The 21,604-nt window shown below is 44.3% G+C and overlaps 1 protein-coding gene across 1 annotated transcript in view; it reads left to right on the top strand.

The window, feature by feature from the left end:
- The window catches only part of LOC126251864 (fidgetin-like protein 1), a 179,369-nt gene that overhangs the window by 11,912 nt on the left and 145,853 nt on the right, over positions 1–21,604 (top strand). Inside the window, exon 2 of the mRNA XM_049952550.1 lies at positions 15,060–15,196. Coding sequence (XP_049808507.1) covers positions 15,060–15,196 — 137 coding nt within the window. The remainder of the gene's footprint in view (positions 1–15,059; positions 15,197–21,604) is intronic.

The following is a 21,604-nucleotide window of genomic DNA, read 5'->3' as shown; positions in this document are numbered from 1 at the left end:
TTCATTTTCTTTTTAGGTGTGGTGTTGGGTGTTTACCTTGAGCCTTGCTTGCATCAGGAAAAAGGGACTGATGACCCTGTAGTTTGGTACCTTTATACCACAAACCAACCAACAGGTTTGCCAGCAGTCTGCGGTTTATTTGCTGATGATGTTGTGGTGTACTGTAAGGTGTTGAAGTTGAGTGACTAGGAGGATGACTTAGACAAAATTTGTGGTTGTTGTGAGCAATGGCAACTGTCTCTAAATGTAGAAACATGTAAATTAATCCGGATGGGTGGTAAAAACGAACCTGTAATATTTGGATACAGCATTAGTAGTATCCTACTTGACACCGTCATATTGTATAAATATCTATGTGTAATACTGCAAAGCGATATGAAATGGAATGAGAATGTGAGGATTGTAGTAGGGTAGGTGAATGGTCAATTTCGGTTTATTAGGAGAATGTTGGGAATGTGTGGTTCATCTGTAAAGGAGACTGCTTGAGTGTTTGACACCTGTAACAGGTCGGATTAAAGGAAGACATTGTATCAGATTAGAGACAGGTTGTTAGATTTGTTACCAGAAGATTCGAAGAACAGGCAAGTGTTCTGGAGGTTCTTCGATAGTTAATATTGGAATCCCTGGAGGGAAGGTGACATTATTTTTGAGTAACACTACAGAAAATTTAGAGAACCATCACTCGAAGCTGCCTGCAAAACAATTCTACTTCCACCAACATACATTTCCATAATGACCTGAAAGATAAGATACTAGAAATTAGAGTCAATGCGGAGGCATATGGTCATTTCTCCCTCACAATACTTGCAAGAGGAACAGCAAAGAAAAGACTAATAGAAGTAAAGGGTACGCTCCGCCACACACCATACAGTGGCTTTTGGAGTATATGTGTAGATGTTACTATCCCTAAAACATTTCTCTACTTATTGTCCGTTCTTTTTTCATCACCTTCCAAACTGCACACACTCTGACATCTGAGCCACACTATATCAGAGTTCTTCTCCTCACACAATACATGGTTGCCTAACTGCACAAATTGTTAGTGCAGATTCTCATGCCCAAATTTTTCTCGCTGCTAATTAAATTGTTCCTGTCGATCCCATTTTGTATCTCATCCTCATATTTTCACATGTTTTCCACACTACCTGTGCCATACAAACTTGTGTATCTTGACCTAACCAAGGACCCTTCTCTTCTGTCTTATCCCAAGGTGTGCATATTGCCATACCTCATCCATTCCTTACTTTTTCTGTATGTTTTTGCAAATTTTTTCTTTCTTTTCTTTTCTTTTCTTTTCTTTGCATATTTTCACATATTGGTGTGTTTTTTCACTTATTGGTGCGTATTTTCATGTATTTGTTTCTATTTTTGCACTTCCTTTTCTGTTATCCATCTCCCCTCTCAACCACCTAACGCTTTCGCGTAACCATTTCCTACACCATTTCCTGTTTCCCCAATGCCATCCCTGCCACAGTGGGCCCATGCTTCAAATCTCTGCACCAGTTCAGAAATGTATCACTTTCCCTGGCTGAAAACCAGTTCAACATCCTATTCTTTAAATACTGCCTAAACCAAGGAATCACTCATCCCCACCCCCAATGGCCTAAACGTAAAATTTCCTTTCTGTGGACCCCACCCCTCCTTTCACAAAGATTTTCACCTTTCCAGATTCTGCCAATCCCTGCCCATCACAAACCTGGCACTGCAAAAACACGTCTCCATGGCACAAGCATCCTAGAACCACCTCTGCTCCCCCTGCAGGATATTGCTGCTGTGCAATCTCTGCTACATACAACACATCTCTGAAGTTGAACCATGTGGTCTGAAGTGCCTTGTCATGGTTCGCGTAGCTTCCCCCGTCGGAGGTTCGAGTCCTCCCTCAGGCATGGGTGTGTGCGTTGTCCTTATCATTTAAGTTAGACTAAGTAGTGCGTAAGCTTAGGGACCGATGACCTCAGCACTTTGGTCCCATAGGATCTTACCACAAGTTAAAAAAACCTACTCTGAAGTTGAATCTCTCACTATCTACGCAGGGGCATTCCAGACACTACCTCCATGAGTTATCATCCAACTTGCAGGAGCATTCCAGACACTACCTCCATAAGTTATCCAACGTGCTGACATTGTACTGCCAAGTTGGGGCACCACTATCCAACTGCTATCCTACCCACAGTGTTCCTCCTCATCAACCCCTCATAGTACCCAGACCCTGCCTAGCTGATCTTTTCAACTTGACATACCCCCCCCCCCCAAAACACTCCACCAAATCCACAAAGCCGAAACAATCCTGGAACACTATTGTTAACCTTTCCATCAAAATCGCCAGCCCCATGGAATTTTCAGTAGTATCCAAAGACCTCACCTTCAGCTCTGCATCCAAATTTAACCATGATATATTTATCAAAGATGTACTCACCTTCTCCCGATCCCTGTTGAATCCTGGCTCTACCAGTTCACACTACCATCCAACCATGATCCTTCCCCCCACCCCCAGTTCCTAACCAACCACCCTGTGGTCAGCTTCCAGAAATTTCTTACCTCCAGCTTGGCCTCACCATCCTTCCCCAAGTCCCTTCCTAAGAACACCAACCTTTCAGCAGAAGAAAGGACAGGCATAAACAGCCTGAAAACAGAGTCTCACCGGATCATCCTACTGGCTGCTTCTGAAGCATTTACATGTTTAGATACTGCCTTGTGATGGCTTGAAGCTCAAGATGAAAGTCACCATTATCAGATATTTGTCCCGGGAAAAAAAAGTGCATGGCTTAGCTGCTCATAAGTGAGTAGGCTTGCCGAGGCTAAAACTAAGGAAGTGTTAATTCTGTACATATGCACTATAGATGCAAAATGCCTTTATATTGCATTATTCAGATGTTCCACCATTGTAGTTATGAACTGCAATGACTACCTGGTGGAAGGCCTTCGCCAATTGTCTGACTCCTGTGCCAGAATTATCCTATTCCAGGAGACCAACATAACATCCAATCCCTGCCTAAAGCCATAGACCCTTCCAGGAACCTCTTCTCTGAATCTGTTCTCTCCTTACCCCTTGACACCCCACACTCCCAACCACACGCTCCCCAAAATCCACAAACCCAACAACCCTGGATGCCCTATTGTAGCTGGTTATTGTGCCCCCACTGAAAGAATTTTGGCCCTGATTGACTAACTCCTCCAACCAATAACCACTTCCTTCATTGACTCATCCTCATCCCTTTATCTCCTAGACCCCTACTTGTCACTTGTTGCCACTTCTCTATACTTCAACATCCCCCATGCCCATGGTCTCCAAACGTCATTCAGACTCCAAACACACTGTCTCATTCCTCATATGCCTTACTAAATTATCCTAACAGACAACTACTTCACCTTCACCCACACAGCACTTCTTATTCCAGCGTGTCATAGGCTTACCCTACTGCATCAGGGACTGAGCAAGTGTGAAAGCAGCCATGTTTTATACCAGCTCTGCTGCAATCATTGCACCACTCTTTAGATTGGTATGACTACCAATCAGCTGTCCATCAGGATGAATGGCCACTGTCAAATTGTGGCCAAGAGAAAAGTGGACTACCCTGTAGCACAACATGCAGCTGAAAATAACATGCTTGATGTTAATGGCTGCATCACAATCCGAGCCATCTGGATCCACCCCTTCACCACCAGCACCAGCCTTTCTGAACTGCACAGGTGGGAGTTATCCTTACAACACGTTCTCCACTTCCGTAAATATCCCAGCATCAACATATGATAATCTACAGTCCGTACACCCTCTGCCCGATAGTTTCTGCCCCCTCTGTCCTATAACCTCCAGCCAATTTACCCCTGCGGGTCCGGGGGCTAGAATAGACCCGAGGTATTCCTGCCTGTCGTACGAGGCGACTAAAAGGAGTTTCACACATTTCGGCCTTTATGTGATGGTCCCGTGTAGGGTTTGACCTCCATTCTTCAAAATTTTCCCGAAGAGCGAGCCAATTGTGGGAGGGTGCCTTACAAGGTGCATCGTGTCCATCATGTGTTGAGATCTTTAGCCCACTTTCTCATCGTCGCATTGCAGTCCTGCCCATTCTCCACCTCTTGGGTGAGGACACCTTCCTGGGTGCATTTTCCACCATGCACTATGCAGTGTCGATTTCTGCATCAACGGTGACCATGGACTTCTTTGCACCTGATATCCAACACGGTAGCCAGTCTGTTGTGGAGGGGCCGCCATGTACCCTGTTGGTTGTAGCCCCCTGACTACACAGGGATTGCTCTGCTGATGCCTGCGCTGTTAACTCCCCGTGTATGCCAAGTGGTAGATGCCCATCCCCCTAGGGTATCGGGACTCCTGGCGATGGCCATCCTGCCAGGTGGCCTTTGCTGCAGCTGGGTGGTGCCCATGGGTAGGGCCCCTGGTCGGAGTGGGTGGCATCAAGGCAGATGACACACGATGAAGTGTAGTCCATCATCTCTTGCTGGTGGTGAAACACCAGCAGTCTCTAAGCGATCACGAGCTCAATTCAACGCACAGAAGTACGACCTCAAATCATTCCCTTCCCTCGCCTCACCATGGGAGGAACGTCAGGCTAAGGATGGCAGTGGATCTTATTTGCCCCGGTTCCTTGTATGTTCGAGAGCTGATGGGGAATCTTTAATGATGATAAAGCCTCAGTTTTTTGCTGAGTATTTAGAGGGCAAGTTCGGGGAGGTGGAGGGCTTGTCCAAAATGAGATCTGGGTCAGTCTTGATCAAAACTGCATCCTCTGCCCAGTCACGGGAGTTACTCGCTTGTAACAAGCTGGGGGATGTTTCTGTAACCATCATGCCTCATAAGAGCTGAAATATGGTCCAGGGTATCATATTTCACAGATACCTTCTTTCGCAGTCCGATGATGAGCTGCGTGTCAATTTAGAGCAGCGAGGTGTACATTTCATCCGGCGTGTCCACCGGGGTCTGAAGGATAAGAAGGTTGCCACCGGTGTCTTCATCTTGGTCTTTGAGGGTGATATATTGCCCGAGAAGATCAAGGTGGTCTACCGGTGTGATGTAAAGCCCTATATCTCTCCCCCCAATGCAGTGCTTTAAGTGCTGGAAGTTCAGACACATGTCTTCCCGCGGTACTTCCAGTGTCACATGCCAAGATTGCGGACGCCCATCACATCCCAGTACTCCATGTGATCCGCCTCCCATCTGTGTCAGCTGTAAAGAGCACCACTTGCCTTGCTTGCCTGACTGCAGGATTCTCCAGAAAGAAAGGAAAATCATAAAAATCATGGACTACAAGACCTTGGACCGACTGACCTACACTGAGGCTAAGAGAAAATTTGAACGTCTGCATCCTGTGCATATGACATCGTCTTACGCTACCACTACAAGAGTTCTGGCACCATCAGCTCTGCCAACCCAGGTCACCTCTCAGAGCCGGAAGACTACACCTGCCCCCTTGATGGTGGGGGCATTTCCCTCCTTGTTGCTCCTGCACCACCTACTTCAGGAGCAACACCCTTCCCACCCCCTCAACCATCGAAGATGTCCGTCCCCACTTCTAAGCCAGAGAAACGTAAGTCTTCTTCGGCTTCTCTCGCTAGGAAGGGGTCCCTTGGGTCACTCCCTTCCCAGGTTTCTTCTAATGGGAAAGATGACAGCCGCCAGTGGCTGAAGAGCCCAAAAGCAGCTGGTTGTAGGGCTTCACACTCATCCTATCCTAGAGACTGAGCCAGTGAAGTCCTCCCAGCCAGGGAAACCCAAGGAGCAGCAACAGAAATCCAGAAAGAAAACCTCTTAGACCAAGGAAATTATGGTGGCACCCACACCACCGGTACCTACAAGCTCTGCGGCTGAGGGTGGGGTGGAGATTTTGGCGTCCGCTGAGGACCTAGATCCCACCAGACCCTCAGACACAATGGATATAGACAGCTCAGGCAATAAATCGGTGGCAGCAGGTGACACTGAGGCGTAAACTGCCTCATTGAATGCTCCATGTCTTCCCAGTCTCACAATATCATCCTCCAGTGGAATTGCGGCGGTTTTTCCACCGCCTGGCTGAGCTATGGCAACTATTAAGCTTTACACCTGCTATCTGCATTGTCCTCCAGGAAACCTGGTTCCCAGCAATGCAGACTCCTGCCCTCCGTGGATATAAGGGATATTACAGGAACCATAGCGACTATGATCGAGTGTTACGTGGAGTTTGCGTTTATGTCCTAAACTCAGTCTGTAGTGAACAGTGCCCCTTCAAGCCCCCCTTGAAGTAGTGGCTGTCAGAATAAGGACGATGCAGGAAATAACTGTCTGCAAAGTATATCTTCCTCCAGGTGGTGCAGTACCCCTGAATGTATTAGTTGTCAGAGCCTCCATCTCACCTTCTCTGTATGCAGATGACTTCTGCATTTCGTACTGCTCCTCCTGTTCTATTGTTGCTGAGCGGCGCCTCCATTGCGCCATCCACAAGGCACAGTCATGGGCTCTAACCCACTGCTTCCAGTTTTCAGCTGCAAAGTCGAGTGGCATGCACTTCTGTCGGCATTGTACCGTTCATCCGGAACCTGCACTTTACCTCAATGACGATCCACTCGCTGTAGTGAAGACATATCAGTTCCTAGGACTGGTTTTCGACGCTCAATTGACTTGGCTCCGTCAGCTTGAGCAGAAGTGCTGGCAGCACCTCGATGCCCTCCGTTGCCTGAGCAACACCAATTGGGGTGCAGATCGCTGTATGCTGCTGCAGCTCTACAGAGCCCTTGTCCAATCCCGAATTGACTATGGGAGTGTGGTTTATGGTTCGGCAGCACCTTCAGCATTGCATTTTCTCGACTCTGTGCACCACTGTGGGGTTTGATTAGTGACAGGATCTTTTAGGACGAGGCTGGTGTCCCTCCACTGCAGATCAGACGTGCGCAACTGCTCGTCAGTTATGCAGCACACATTCATAGTTCCCCTGAGCATCGAATTACCATCTCCTTTTCCCGCCCGTGGCAGTCCATCTCCCGCATCGGCGGCCGAAATCGGGGCTAATGATTGCGGTTTGCGTGCGGTCCCTTCTCTCCGAACTGGAGTCCTTCCCTTTACCACCTCTACTTGCGGTCTGTTCACGTATGCCTCCATGGTGTACACCTCGGCCGCAGCTTCATCTGGACCTTTTGCATGGCCCTAAGGACTCCGTTAACCCCGCCACTCTCCGCTGTCACTTCCTCTTGATTGTTGACGAGTTCCGGGGCTCTGAAGCAGTATGCACTGATGGCTCAATGGCTAATGGTCACGTAGGCTTCACATATGTTCATTGAGGACATATTGACAGAGTGTATACGACCCAGGACAACCGGGAGATCCAGGAAAAACTCAGGAATTTTTTAGAATTCCGGGAAATTTTCATTTTTTAGTTTTTAGTTAAATTTTTGTAACTTTTACTGGTAAAAACCAATACTCTAACAAAGAATATTACTATATCTCGCTACTGCAGAATGATACTGCAGCAATAAAACACGAACGGGAGAAAAAAAATACGATAATAAAAATTAAGTTGCAAAGGAAATGCACCATATACAAGAACAAAATGCAGTGCTCATACAAGTGTCTGCCAACAGCAAAATGTGGCAAAGGCTTTAGGAACACTATGCAATGTTTCGTAACAACAAATTGCCTCCAATGAGCGTTACGTCACAACTGTTCACATTAAATTCGTTGGAGCGGTTGCGAGTTAGCTTATGCGTATGTGCAGATGAGTTGTGTATGTGTAGCACCTTCTCCCGCTTCTGGCTACAGAAGTGTGGCAGTTAGCTGTATAAACAATAGCAGCAAGCAGCCAGATGCTATCTGGAAAATTTTACTGGTGCGCCTAAGCTGCCAGATTCACGTATGCGCAGCAGGCCTGGAACTAGGGGGCAGGGGCACACCAGGGTTTCGATAATGGTGCGGGCTCTGGCAGTCGACACTGAACGTAAATAAATGTAATGTATTGCTCATACATAGGAAAAGAAATCCACTACTATACAACTACACTATCGATGACCCAACAGCTGGAGACAGCATCTGCCGTAAAATATCTAGGTGTAACTATCCAGACCGACCTTAAGTGGAATGACCATATAAAACAGATAGTAGGGAAAGCAGATACCAGACTCAGAGTCATCAGAAGAGTCTTAAGAAAATGTAACTCATCCATGAAAGAAGCAGCTTATAAGGCACTTGTTTGTCCTATTCTTGAGTTTTGGTCATCTATCTGGGACACCTATCAGGTAGGACTGATAAAGGAGATAGAGAAGCTTTTCGTCATGGGGTATTTAGCTGGTGAGAGAGCATTAGGGAGATGATAAACGAACTCCACTGGCAGATGTTACAAGAGACGCGTTGTGCATCACAGAGAGATTTACTAATGAAATTTCAGAGCAGCACTTTTCAGGAGTCAGGCAACATATTACTCCTCCCCCCTCACATACACCTTGTGTATTGACCACGAGGAGAAAATGAGAAATTATGGCCAATACAGAGTCTTACCGACAATCATTCTTCCCATGCACTATTTGCGAGAGGAACAGGGTTTGAGGGATCAGATAGTGATACTGAAAGTACCTTCCGCTACACACCATTAGGTGGCTTGCAGACTATGATGTAAATAAGCCAATTTTCTAACATGTACAGATACACGTTTCCAGTAACAGTTTTTCTGCAGAGGATAAATTGATGGAAAACTTTAAACTGAGAGACTGCACAGATCACTCACAAGAAATGTTGCTTCATGACTGAAGAGGAATTTCTCACAAGACTCATCTCATCCATAAGCTGTTGTAGCTGTGCCAAAAATTCAAAGTGTCTGACCTTGTGATCGAGAGTCAGGGCTTGTACATATTGCAAACAGTAAGGCTTCAGCCTCAGTTGTTTCCTTAAGATCTTCCAAACAGTCAGTTGCAGTATGTTCAGCTCTCTGCTTGCTCTGTTTGTTGAATTCTGTGGGCTATGTGCAAAACTTGCCTGCACGCAATCAATCACTTCTTCACTCACTATGGGCTGGTCTCCATTGATTACCCTTTTCATAGGCTTTCTGAAGTTTTAAACTTTGCATACCATTTCTGAATGGAATTGGCAGTTGGTAAATCATTGTTGAACTTTGCTCCGAAGTTTCATTGCACTGTTAGGCAAACTGATGTGAATGCATTTCAAGCATAACATATGCTTTCTCGGCACTTTTCACTATCGTGCCTAACTGTATTATTGCTGTGCTCTTTGTGACAGAAGTCTGAAATGCAGCTGCAACAGTGTAAAACTCGGGGTTTTTCCATATGAGTGTTGACTTTTGTGATGATGTGTCAGTTAATGCAGCTTACAGTGATTTTGTGAAATCATTTCAGTCATTCATAATAACCTTGTATATGATACAAATGGAGAGTATACAGCTTGATTTAGGGACTGATACTTCAATCTGAACATAAATAAATTTAGTTTGTTGTGCATAAATAAGTGGAAAGACCTATTGTGTCATTAGATAATTGGCCACCAGTTAGTGGAAACATTAAAAATTGTAAATTGTAAATTATCTAGGAGAAAGCATCTAGATCAGCTTAATGTGAAAATCACATAAAATTAGATGAAAGTAAAGCAGATGTTACACTGAAATGCATTAGAAGAAACCAAAGAAGTGAAGTAGCTTGCAAAATCTCCATTCATCTTACTCTTCGTGATTGCTCATCAATGTGGGACCTTTCACAGATATAATTAATAGTGTAGATAGAGAGATTCCAAGTTGAACAGAGCATTGTGACACAGGTCTAGTGATTGCAGTTGGACAAGTCCAGAAACAACTTCAGATCCTGCAGTGTCTGGACAACTGGCCGACAGTGTGTCGCCAGAGACCAACAGCTGGACAACACAAGGGAATGACAGACAATGGAGATGGTAAAGCAGAATAACAAGTCCCAAGGGCAAACTGAGATCGAATACTAAGACATAGCGATTACAGAACCAAGACAAGATATATAGTGAGATCAGTACAGTAATGCAGAGAAATCAAATCTAATGGACAGAGCTGTCATGCTGCTGGTTTCAAAGAGCGGCTGTGAGCCTTGATAGGCCGGTTGGACAGGTGTGTCTTTCAGTGCACTTCCGTCAGCACCTGCAGTACCAGAATTGCAGCAGTGATGCCTAGCAGCTGTCATTGGTTTCCATACTACCTAGCAGGTCTTCAAACATGAAAGTACCAGATCCCTCCTCTCTGAAATGGGTGCATAGGATTGGAAGCGCCCTGAACAATGCTGGGGAAGGTGAACAGATTGCATGGCTTGAAGCCTGGCATAGAAACTTGCCAGCAGGGAAGAAAACTCTGGGGTGCCCAGCGGTGTGAGCAAGGACAGTGTGGATGGCAATGGTCAAAAGGGTGGAGGTTGCCCTGAGACCTCCAGTTTCATGCTCGCATTCTCTGGAACTGCTGCTGGTGGATGAGAGCATAAGTTGTAACTTGGCAGGTGTGGGAGCATCAAGGATGGGCATTCCAGGACCGACTGAGGTGGCAGCAGGCAGGACACTCGGCAGATGCAGATGGAACTGGTGGTATAATGCATTCCAAACACCTCGAAGTATCCACCATCCTAAGATGCTTCACATGGGTGCAACCACTGTGGCTGGCACCCAATAGGATTTCACCCCAAATGAACTTGGCCACACACCTATGCCTGGCAGAAAGTGCCTGGTGGGCCAGGTCCAGGATTCCATGGGCTGTGGGGCTAGGAGGTGTAGGAGAGTATGTGACTGCCATGCATGGAGGATCTCTGCTGTTGAAATGGAAGTACCCACGGCTTTCAACATTTGTTACTTAAACATATGCACCATACACTCCACTTCACCATAGGAGGAGTGGTGAAATGGCAGACTAAACCAGTGTTTGATGCCAATGGAGGTGCAGAACTGTTCAATAGCTGCCACCATGAATTAGGGCTCATTATCTGTCACTATGGTGCGAGGCAGGCCTTTGATGGCAAGAATCTGGACAAAAGCAGTGACAGTGGCATCTGTGATGGTGGATGCCATGCTGGCCACATATGGATAGTTAGAATAAGCATCCACGACAATGAGCCACATAGATCCCAGAAAGGGGCCAGCAAAGTTCAGATGAATGCCATCCCAGGGGCAATGCGGTGCAAACCAGGGGGCAAAAGACTAAGGCAGAACTGCCTCGTGTCAGGCACAAACGGAACAGCTGCACGATGTTTCCTCCACATCTTTGTTCAGTTCTGGCCAGCAGGCACGGCACCTCGCAAGGACCTTCATCCATGACATACCCTGTGCTCACGATGGAGGAGGTGCAGAACATGTGGGCACAAGGTAGGTTGGATGACAACATGGTGAGTATCCGTCTCTGCTTCAAGTAGAACTCTGGAGATGATGAATAGAGTGTGGGAGAGGCAAGCTGTGCGTGGAGCTCAGGCTCGGCAGACTTTGAAAAAGAAGTGGGCCACCCATGGAGCACATAGTGCATGACACACCGCAAGATGGTGCCACGGTGGGTATCCGCAGCAATGTGAGTATTTGTAATGGGAAACTCATCCACTGTGTATTGTCATTCCTCACTGATGTGAAAACAGGGGATTTCCTGTTGGTCAAATGCCAGGTCAGGCCATGAGGAAAGACGAGAAAGGGTGTCCATATTTGTCCATTGTGCTGTGGGTTTGTGTTTAATGGTATAAATGCAGGAGATGAGGAAGAGCACCCAACGCTAGAGGTGTTGTGCAGCCCACTCTGGAAGCTGAGATGAGGTCAAAGAGAATCACTAGCAGCTTGTTTTCTGTAATGAAAAGACAAACGTGGAACTGCTTAATAACAAAGATGATCGCAAAAGCCTATTTCTCAATCTGTGAGTAATTCTTTTGAATGGGTTTCAGCATCTTTGATGCATAGGCAGTCAGCTTCTCTGTACTGTCATTGTTCCTTTGTGCCAGCACTGCACTGATGCCATAGGGAGATCATCTGTGGCCAAAACCAGTGAATGTGATGGAGTAAACATTGTAATACAGGGTGCCGAGTGCAAGATGTGCTTCAGCTGTGTGAATGTATGTTCACAGACAGCTGTCCACCTTTATTGACCACCTTTTTTTGCAGCTGGTTGAGCAAATGTAAAGTGTGGGCCATCTGTGGAAGGAACTTACAATAATAATAATAATAATAATAATAATAATAATTTACCTTCCCCAAAAACGCCTGCACCTCCTGGAGATTTTGGGATAGAAAGTCAATGGTAGAAACATTGTGGTCGGTGGGATGAATCCATCTTTGTTGAGCAAGTGACTAAGTTATTCCACTTGCTCCAGAAAAAAACTGACATTTGTGTAACTGGCACTTGAGCCCTGCATCAGGAACATATTAAACAGGATACGAATGTTGCGCAGAAGGTCCTGGCACATAGTGCCCATGACAATTAGGTCATCTAGATTGTTAGTACAACCAGAAAGGGACATGGGTAACTGTCTCAGGGATCTCTGGAAAATCACTGGAGTGGAAGAGATCCCAAATGGCACGCACCTGTATTTTTATAAGCCAAAAGGGCTGTTGATGATCATAATGCATTGTCATTCCTCATCCAAGGGGATCTGCAAATATGTCTCAGCAAGGTCTATCTCTTCAGTCTGTATAAAGTTAAAGAGAGGTCGTGCTCAGCACACACAGGCCGCAGCATCTGGACATAAGAAAATATGGGCCTAAAAATCCATGATGCACCTTAGGCCAGGTTCAAACAGAGATGCGGACGGTGGTACGGAGGTAATTGACTTTCTGGAAAGGAACCATGATGGAGATGACCTGAACCTCGCCAGTGATGGAGAGGCCAAACAGCCAGAAGATGTCAAGACCAGAATTATTCCCAGCTGAGTGTCTACCGACAACAAATAGAGCTATCAGTGAGATTACCTATTAGTATGTACTGTTGACTGTAAATTGACCCTGTAGAGGAACTGAACTGTCTCCATAGGTGACCATTGTACCGGAGGGCAGGGCCAGGTCGGGGAACCAAGATGAAAATATCTGTGGAAGTGATCAAAGAAACAGTAGCTGTTGTGTCCACCTATAAGAAGGCATCATAGGTTGCAATTGTAAGGGTGAGAAATAACTTGGAGGTTGAAGAAACAATTGCCTAAAGTTCATTCACAACCACATAAGGCATGTGGCGGGTGGCATTTGACTGTGTTGACAGTCGATGTCAAACAGTGCAGAGATGCCCGTCTTTCCGACAATGGGTGCAGCGTGCCCAGTGATCTGGACAGTCCGCAAGTGGATGTACTTTGCAGCAGTCGGGACATGATGGAAGACCCTGCTGCTTATGTCAGTGGGACATAATAGGTTGTTCAGAGGCCATAGAGACATGTGAAATCAATGAATCATGACGACGCTGGTTGGAGGAAGACTTAAGACACTTCCACCCCCGAGGTCGCGACTGGAACATTGCCACTTGAGGTTGAGCCATGAGGTGTTCGTTAGCAGCATGTGCAATCTCAAATGAGTGTGTGATTTTCAAAATTTCATCTAAGGGTTGTCCAATTTTAGGGTTGCAGTATGAACTTCTGGACTGGGAACCAATTGCACGACATCACCTCAGATCAGTGAATCTGCATATGAAGATTTGCAAGCCGGGTTTGTAAAAGTGATATTCCAATATCAATCAACCCTTGCAAGTCTGTCACCCATGTGCGACTGATCAGGCTGCTTATGGTATTGACAGAACTTGAGGCACAATGTGACCACATGAAATTGTTGTGAATAATAATTGGACAAAAATGAATACATCTCCTCAAATGTGAGTGCAACCAGATTTGACAGTGAAACCAACTTCTTTAGCAAGGAAAATGTCTCTGGGGAAGTCCAAGGAAGGAAGAGCGATCATTGGAGATTGTCATCCAAAACCAGAAAAGTTGTGAAATGCTGTTTCATTCACTGAAAATGTGTGTCACAATCCTCTTTTGCATTGTTAAATGCAGAAATGCAGGTGAGCAGCACTCGGCATGGGGAGTGACTGCAGCCTGGATGGGTTGGGAACCCTGAACTTGTAAGCAATCCAGTACAGGTTGAAATTGTTATTGGAACTGATGTAGAAACTGCTGCTGCAGGAACAGCTATTGCTTTTCCACAAGCTGCAAGAGCTTGGCATCCATGGAACACCTCTAACCTTTTACCTCATTGCCAGTTACAGCAACAGAAATCAGACAAGTCTGGGAACAACTTCAGAAATAGCAGTGACTGGTGGACAGTGAGTCACCAGAGAACAAAAGGTGGACAATACGAAAGAATTACAGATAATGGAGATGGCATGGCAGAATAACACGTCCCAGGGGAAAACAGAGGTTGAATACTGAGACATAGCGAATACAGAACCAAGACAACAATGTGCAGCAAGATCAATATGGTAATACAGAGAAATCACAACTAAGAGATGGACCAGTTGCACTGCTGTCTTTAAAGGTTGATTGTGATGCCTTGTAAGTGGGCCGGACATCATGGCTTATGGTGGCCCTTACTTCACAGTGCCTGCAATTGTAGCAGTGCTGGCTGCCTAGTGGCAGTCACTGATATCCATACCATCTGGCAGATCTTCGAATGTGCCAGGCCAGTACACCAAACAGGTTCATTTGGGCAATGCAAGAGCATTGTGGAGATGCTCATCATAACGTCAGTGGCAGATAAGAGGGGCTTCACAGGGAGGTTTACTGGTAACTTCCAGAGACCTTACCTTCCAAAAAGTTTCAGGCAAAACATATTACTTCCTCACTCATACATCTCAAGAAATTATCTTGATGGGATAATCAGAGTATCCTGCAAGAGTGGAAAAACACAGCACAACATAATTTCAGCAAGAGGCTCCTGAGTTGTAGATGAATAATTGATATGCATACTGCTGAATTGTAAAATGGATAATAAAGGAAGTGAGCTGCAGGGTGCCACCTTCTTTCTAACATTTGGTTCTCGTAACTTCCTAAACACATCAGGGTTCAATTCATTTAACAGAAGGATAAACCTTTTTTTTGCCAAATCTGGTACATTGGTTAAAATGCCAGGAATATGGGCACTCCACTACAGTTGGTAACACTTATTTTTTATTTTTCAGGTCTTCTAATGAAACAACATGCACTATACTAGATGAGCAATTGCAAGAATATGCAAAATTGGTTGACAATCAGGATGATGATGACGTTAATAACTATGCAAAGCCCATTGAGGCTCTCACAGCACGTGCTAAAATTGGTAAGTTATTTTCTCCAAACCGTGTTACATATGCAGTTCCTGAAAACTGCAAAACTAGGGTGCTTAAGAATTTGTAACTCTCACACTGTGGCATTTTTTAAGGCTTTTGAGATAATTTGAGTTATAAAAATCTCTCCACTTTATGTGAGAAATAAGATGGCTTGTGTATAAACACATGCACAGGCATGCAAAGGCACAAGATGATGTCAGTAATAAATGGCTAGTGGCTGTATAAGGAGTCAAGTCCTAGACCCTTCACATTCATGAACAGCTGTTGAACAGCTCCATGAATGCTGTGCCACAATTGTGAGTTTGGAAATACACAAGCTTTTAGTTTACAGGCCACTTGCAGGAAATATCTTAACTTCCTTCCAGTGGCTAGAGACTTTTAATAAAATTTCGCAGACTTCAGTGGAGAATCATTGTTTGTGGAGATTCTAATGGTGATTTTCTATCAGATAGTACCGATTGAGGACACCTAGATTTGTTGAAGACCAGTTTGGAATTATTTTTCTCCCTAAAATTCACTGTGAGTGTTGCTCAGAGGGAATCCTTGAAGAAAGATGGTATATTTCTTGTGAAATTGTCTAGGAAAATTTAGAGAACCTGTATCCGAAGAAGGCTGTATGAACATTATACTGCCATAATCAGTATCTTGCTTAGGTATCATGAGAATACTATAACAGAAATTAATATTGTAGGAAAGGTGAAGAATGTAAATACTTCAGGATTAAAGGAAACCACTTTTCTTCTCGCGCCTGTAGCACGAATCCTAGGCCTAATTTCACGCGCGCGAATTGTAAGTAAGCAGTGAATTAAACTTATGGATAAACGTTTCCAGTTGGTATAAATATAAGTGTTGTTACATTAGTGGAAGTGTTAGTGAAGTGTTAAAGAAGATTAAACGGGGTAAGAAGTTTATTTTCCTTCTCGGGCCTATAGCACGGATTTTAGGCTTAATTTCACGCGCGCGTATAGTAAGTAAACAGTGAGTTATATGTAATCACCAGTTTTTTTATTCAGTACTCTTTCAATTTATTTATATCTGCCTGAATAGTTTCTAGGGTCCTTTGTTTACGTTTTAGTCACTACTTAAATCAGCTTATACGATTTCTGTTTTTACCATGAGTGAGAAGTGTGTGACATGCCGTAGGATCGTTAGTTCCAGGGTATGGTGTGATGGGTTCTGTAGTTTCTTTCATTGGGGCGAATGTAGTGGCATGGGAAATGGGGACATAAATGAGGCTCACCAGTGGTATTGCAGGATCTGCAGTAGAGATAGGAAAATACTGGAACAGGAAGGGAAAATTGCAGCTCTTCAAGCTGACCTAGACGAGGCAAGGGAGGATCTGGACAGGTTAAAGAGGGAGAAGGGTGAACAGAGGTGGGAAGTGGCAACAGGTAATAGGGGGAACAGGCAAAGGAGAGCATCAGACAGCTTTGTCATAAATCTTGAAAATAGATATGACCTGTTGCCTCAGTCAGAATCGGATGAGCCTCATGTAGCTGAAGCTGTAGAAAGGGCACAACAAGCTTTCAAGGACTTGAAAAAGGTAGGGAAATTTGTAAAGAGAAAGAAAGTTCTGTTGTTAGGTAGTTCCCATGGTAGAGGTGTTGGCCAACTACTGCAGGAAAATCTAGGTCCAGAGTACCAGGTCACAAACTTTTTCAAGCCTAGTGCAGATCTGGGTCAGGTAACAGAGGATGTAGGTGCTTTATGCAAGGATTTCACAAAGGAGGATGCCGTGGTTATAGTGGGTGGTCCGGGAAATAGCATTAGCAGAGACTCTGAATATTCCATAGAGAGTGACCTGGTGAAGATAGCATCGGCAACGAAGCATACGAGTGTGGGATTTGTGTCTGTGTTTAGATGCCATGATCAGCCTCATTTGAACTCTTCCGTAGGGAGGGTGAACTTGGAGTTGGAGTGGCTGATTAGGACGGATATAGGGTCACATATTGGTTTGATTCCTGTGGATGCTACCGATAGGTGGGACTACACTGGGCATGGCCTTCACCTCAATAGGAAAGGGAAGGGAAAACTGTCTGGGTTGATTGCAGAAAACTTAAGGGGGGACACTGGCACAAGTGGTAAAATACCAGTGGTCACAGGTGTCAGAGGGATGCCTTTTTTAGGATAGGGAAGGGGGAAAGAAAACGAGTTTTAAGAGAGATTGGCAGACACACTCAGTTTGAGAAAACAGATGAACAGTAGTCTGATTTATCATACAGCCTCCATTTAAACAGTGTTTAACAGAAAGTAATCAGAAACTGCCAGTTCATCTTTGCCAAAGCAGTTACAATCCCATTAGTATGCAGTATCAGTTATCTTTATTACACCAGAACATTCCGGGACTTAGAAATAAAGTTGATGAACTACTCATTTGTATCAATTAAATGAATTCATCTAACCAAATTGACATAATCTGCCTCTCTGAACATAAAATGACCACTGATATAGATATGTTAGACATTTCAGGATTTAAGCTAGCTTCCTACTTCTGCAGAGTAGATATGGATGGAGGAGGAGTTGCCACATTTATCAAAAACTGCCCTAAATTCAAGAACATTGACATTAATAAATTCTGTTTAGAGCAGCATCTAGAAGCATGTGCAACAGAAGTAGAGTTCCATAACGCATCCTATATAATAATAACTATTTACCGAGCACCTGCAGGAAATTATAATCTATTTTTAGATCATCTAGAAGCTCTTTTGGGTTATTTAACAGGAAGAAAGAAAGAAATTTTGATTGCTGGTGACTTTAATACAGATTTTCTAATGCAATCTTCCAGTAAACATTCACTGCAGTTAGTAATGTTGTCTTTCAATCTAACTCACACTGTAAACTTTCCAACTAGGATCACTAAATCCTCAAGGACAGCCATTGATAACATTTTTATGTTGTTTGTTGTGGTCTTCAATCCTGAGACTGGTTTGATGCAGCTCTCCATGCTACTCTATCCTGTGCAAGCTTCTTCATCTCCCAGTACCTACTGCAACCTACATCCTTCTGAATCTGCTTAGTGTATTCATGTCTTGGTCTCCCTCTACGATTTTTACCCTCCACGCTGCCCTCCAATACTAAATTGGTGATCCCTCGATGTCTCAGAACATGTCCTACCAACCGATCCCTTCTTCTAGTCAAGTTGTGCCACAAACTTCTCTTCTCCCCAATCCTATTCAACACCTCCTCATTAGTTATGTGATCTACCCATCTAATCTTCAGCATTCTCTTGTAGCACCACATTTCGAAAGCTTCTATTCTCTTCTTGTCCAAACTAGTTATCGTCCATGTTTCACTTCCATACATGGCTACACTCCATACAAATACTTTCAGAAACGACTTCCTGACACTTAAATCTATACCCGATGTTAACAAATTTCTCCTCTTCAGAAACGATTTCCTTGCCATTGCCAGTCTACATTTTATATCCTCTCTACTTCGACCATCATCAGTTATTTTACTCCCTAAATAGCAAAACTCCTTTACTACTTTAAGTGTCTTATTTCCTAATCTAATTCCCTCAGCATCACCCGATTTAATTTGACTACATTCCATGATCCTCGTTTTGCTTTTGTTGATGTTCATCTTATATCCTCCTTTCAAGACACTGTCCATTCCCTTCAACTGCTCTTCCAAGTCCTTTGCTGTCTCTGACAGAATTACAATGTCATCGGCGAACCTCAAAGTTTTTACTTCTTCTCCATGAATTTTAATACCTACCCCAAATTTTTCTTTTGCTTCCTTTACTGCTTGCTCAATATACAGATTGAATAACATCGGGGAGAGGCTACAACCCTGTCTCACTCCTTTCCCAACCACTGCTTCCCTTTCATGCCCCTCGACTCTTATAACTGCCATCTGGTTTCTGTACAAATTGTAAATAGCCTTTCGCTCCTTGTATTTTACCCCTACCACCTTCAGAATTTGAAAGAGAGTATTCCAGTTAACATTGTCAAAAGCTTTCTCTAAGCCTACAAATGCTAGAAACGTAGGTTTGCCTTTTCTTAATCTTTCTTCTAAGATAAGTCGTAAGGTTAGTATTGCCTCACGTGTTCCAACATTTCTACGGAATCCAAACTGATCTTCCCCGAGGTCCGCTTCTACCAGTTTTTCCATTCGTCTGTAAAGAATTCGCGTTAGTATTTTGCAGCTGTGACTTATTAAACTGATAGTTCGGTAATTTTCACATCTGTCAACACCTGCTTTCTTTGGGATTGGAATTATTATATTCTTCTTGAAGTCTGAGGGTATTTCGCCTGTCTCATACATCTTGCTCACCAGATGGTAGATTTTTGTCATGACTGGCTCTCCCAAGGCCATCAGTAGTTCTAATGGAATGTTGTCTACTCCCGGGGCCTTGTTTCAACTTAGGTCTTTCAGTGCTCTGTCAAACTCTTCACGCAGTATCTTATCTCCCATTTCGTCTTCATCTACATCCTCTTCCATTTCCATAATATTGTCCTCAAGTACATCGCCCTTGTATAAACCCGCTATATACTCCTTCCACCTTTCTGCCTTCCCTTCTTTGCTTAGAACTGGGTTGCCATCTGAGTTCTTGATATTCATACAAGTGGTTCTCTTCTCTCCAAAGGTCTCTTTAATTTTCCTGTAGGCAGTATCTATCTTACCCCTAGTGAGACAAGCCTCTACATCCTTACATTTGTCCTCTAGCCATCCCTGCTTAGCCATTTTGCACTTCCTGTCGATCTCATTTTTGAGACGTTTGTATTCCTTTTTGCCTGCTTCATTTACTGCATTTTTATATTTTCTCCTTTCATCAATTAAATTCCATATTTCTTGTTACCCAAGGATTTCTATTAGCCCTCGTCTTTTTACCTACTTGATCCTCTGCTGCCTTCACTACTTCATCCCTCAGAGCTACCCATTCTTCTTCTACTGTATTTCTTTCCCCCATTCCTGTCAACTGTTCCCTTATGCTCTCCCTGAAACTCTCTACAACCTCTGGTTCTTTCAGTTTATCCAGGTCCCATCTCCTTAAATTCCCACCTTTTTGCAGTTTCTTCAGTTTCAATCTGCAGTTCATAACCAATAGATTGTGGTCAGAATCCACATCTGCCCCTGGAAATGTCTTACAATTTAAATCCTGGTTCCTAAATCTCTGTCTTACCATTATATAATCTATCTGATACCTTTTAGTATCTCCAGGATTCTTCCAGGTATACAACCTTCTTTTATGATTCTTGAACCAAGTGTTAGCTATGATTAAGTCATGCTCTGTGCAAAATTCTACAAGGCGGCTTCCTCTTTCATTTCTTCCCCCCAATCCATATTCTCATACTATGTTTCCTTCTCTCCCTTTTCCTACTGACGAATTCCAGTCACCCATGACTATTAAATTTTCATCTCCCTTCACTACCTGAATAATTTCTTTTATCTCGCCATACATTTCTTCAATTTCTTCATCATCTGCAGAGCTAGTTGGCATATAAACTTGTACTACTGTAGTAGGCATGGGCTTTGTGTCTATCTTGGCCACAATAATGCGTTCACTATGCTGTTTGTAGTAGCTAACCCGCACTCCTATTTTTTTATTCATTATTAAACCTACTCCTGCATTACCCCTATTTGATTTTGTGTTTATAACCCTGTATTCACCTGACCAAAAGTCTTGTTCCTCCTGCCACCGAACTTCACTAATTCCCACTATATCTAACTTGAACCTATCCATTTCCCTTTTTAAATTTTCTAACCTACCTGCCCGATTAAGGGATCTGACATTCCATGCTCTGATCTGTAGAATGCCAGTTTTCTTTCTCCTGATAACGACGTCCTCTTGAGTAGTCCCCGCCCGGAGATCAGAATGGGGGACTATTTTACCTCCGGAATATTTTACTCAAGAGGACGCCATCATCATTTAATCATACTGTAAAGCTGCATTTCCTCGGGAAAAATTACGGCTATAGCTTCCCCTTGCTTTCAGCCGTTCGCAGTACCAGCACCCCCCCAGGGGATCCACAACTCTTTTGTGGATACGTGCGTAGCGAGCACGGGACCCCGAGCTGATGTGGCCTTCCTTCCTTTCCGGGCTGCATACCTTCCCTTTCCGCATCCTTCCCCATCCCCCATCTTCGCCCCTCCCCCCCTCACCGCTGGCTCTTTCTTTCCCTTTCTCCCCTTCTGGAGTTCTGGTTTGTGCCTACGTCCGGAGACGGACGCTTGTAAATATACTACATTCTTCGCCTTCCTTGCTTGTGAGTCTTCATCCTTCCTTTGTCCTTCTCTTTTCCTTACCTCTTCTCTCTACCCTTTTCTCCGCTGCGGCGTTTGAGACCTCTCTTCTTTTCGTTCCCTTTCTCTTTTTTCCTCCCTGTGCGTGTCTGAAGGCCGACCCACGCACTTCCATGCGTAGCCGGTGACGGGGTAACGCGTAATTCCCCGCC

The sequence above is a fragment of the Schistocerca nitens genome, chromosome 4 (assembly GCF_023898315.1).
Source record: "Schistocerca nitens isolate TAMUIC-IGC-003100 chromosome 4, iqSchNite1.1, whole genome shotgun sequence".
Classification (NCBI taxonomy): domain Eukaryota; kingdom Metazoa; phylum Arthropoda; class Insecta; order Orthoptera; family Acrididae; genus Schistocerca; species Schistocerca nitens.
The sequence above is the reverse complement of the archived record's forward strand: the minus strand, read 5'-3'. Positions and strand labels throughout refer to the sequence as shown.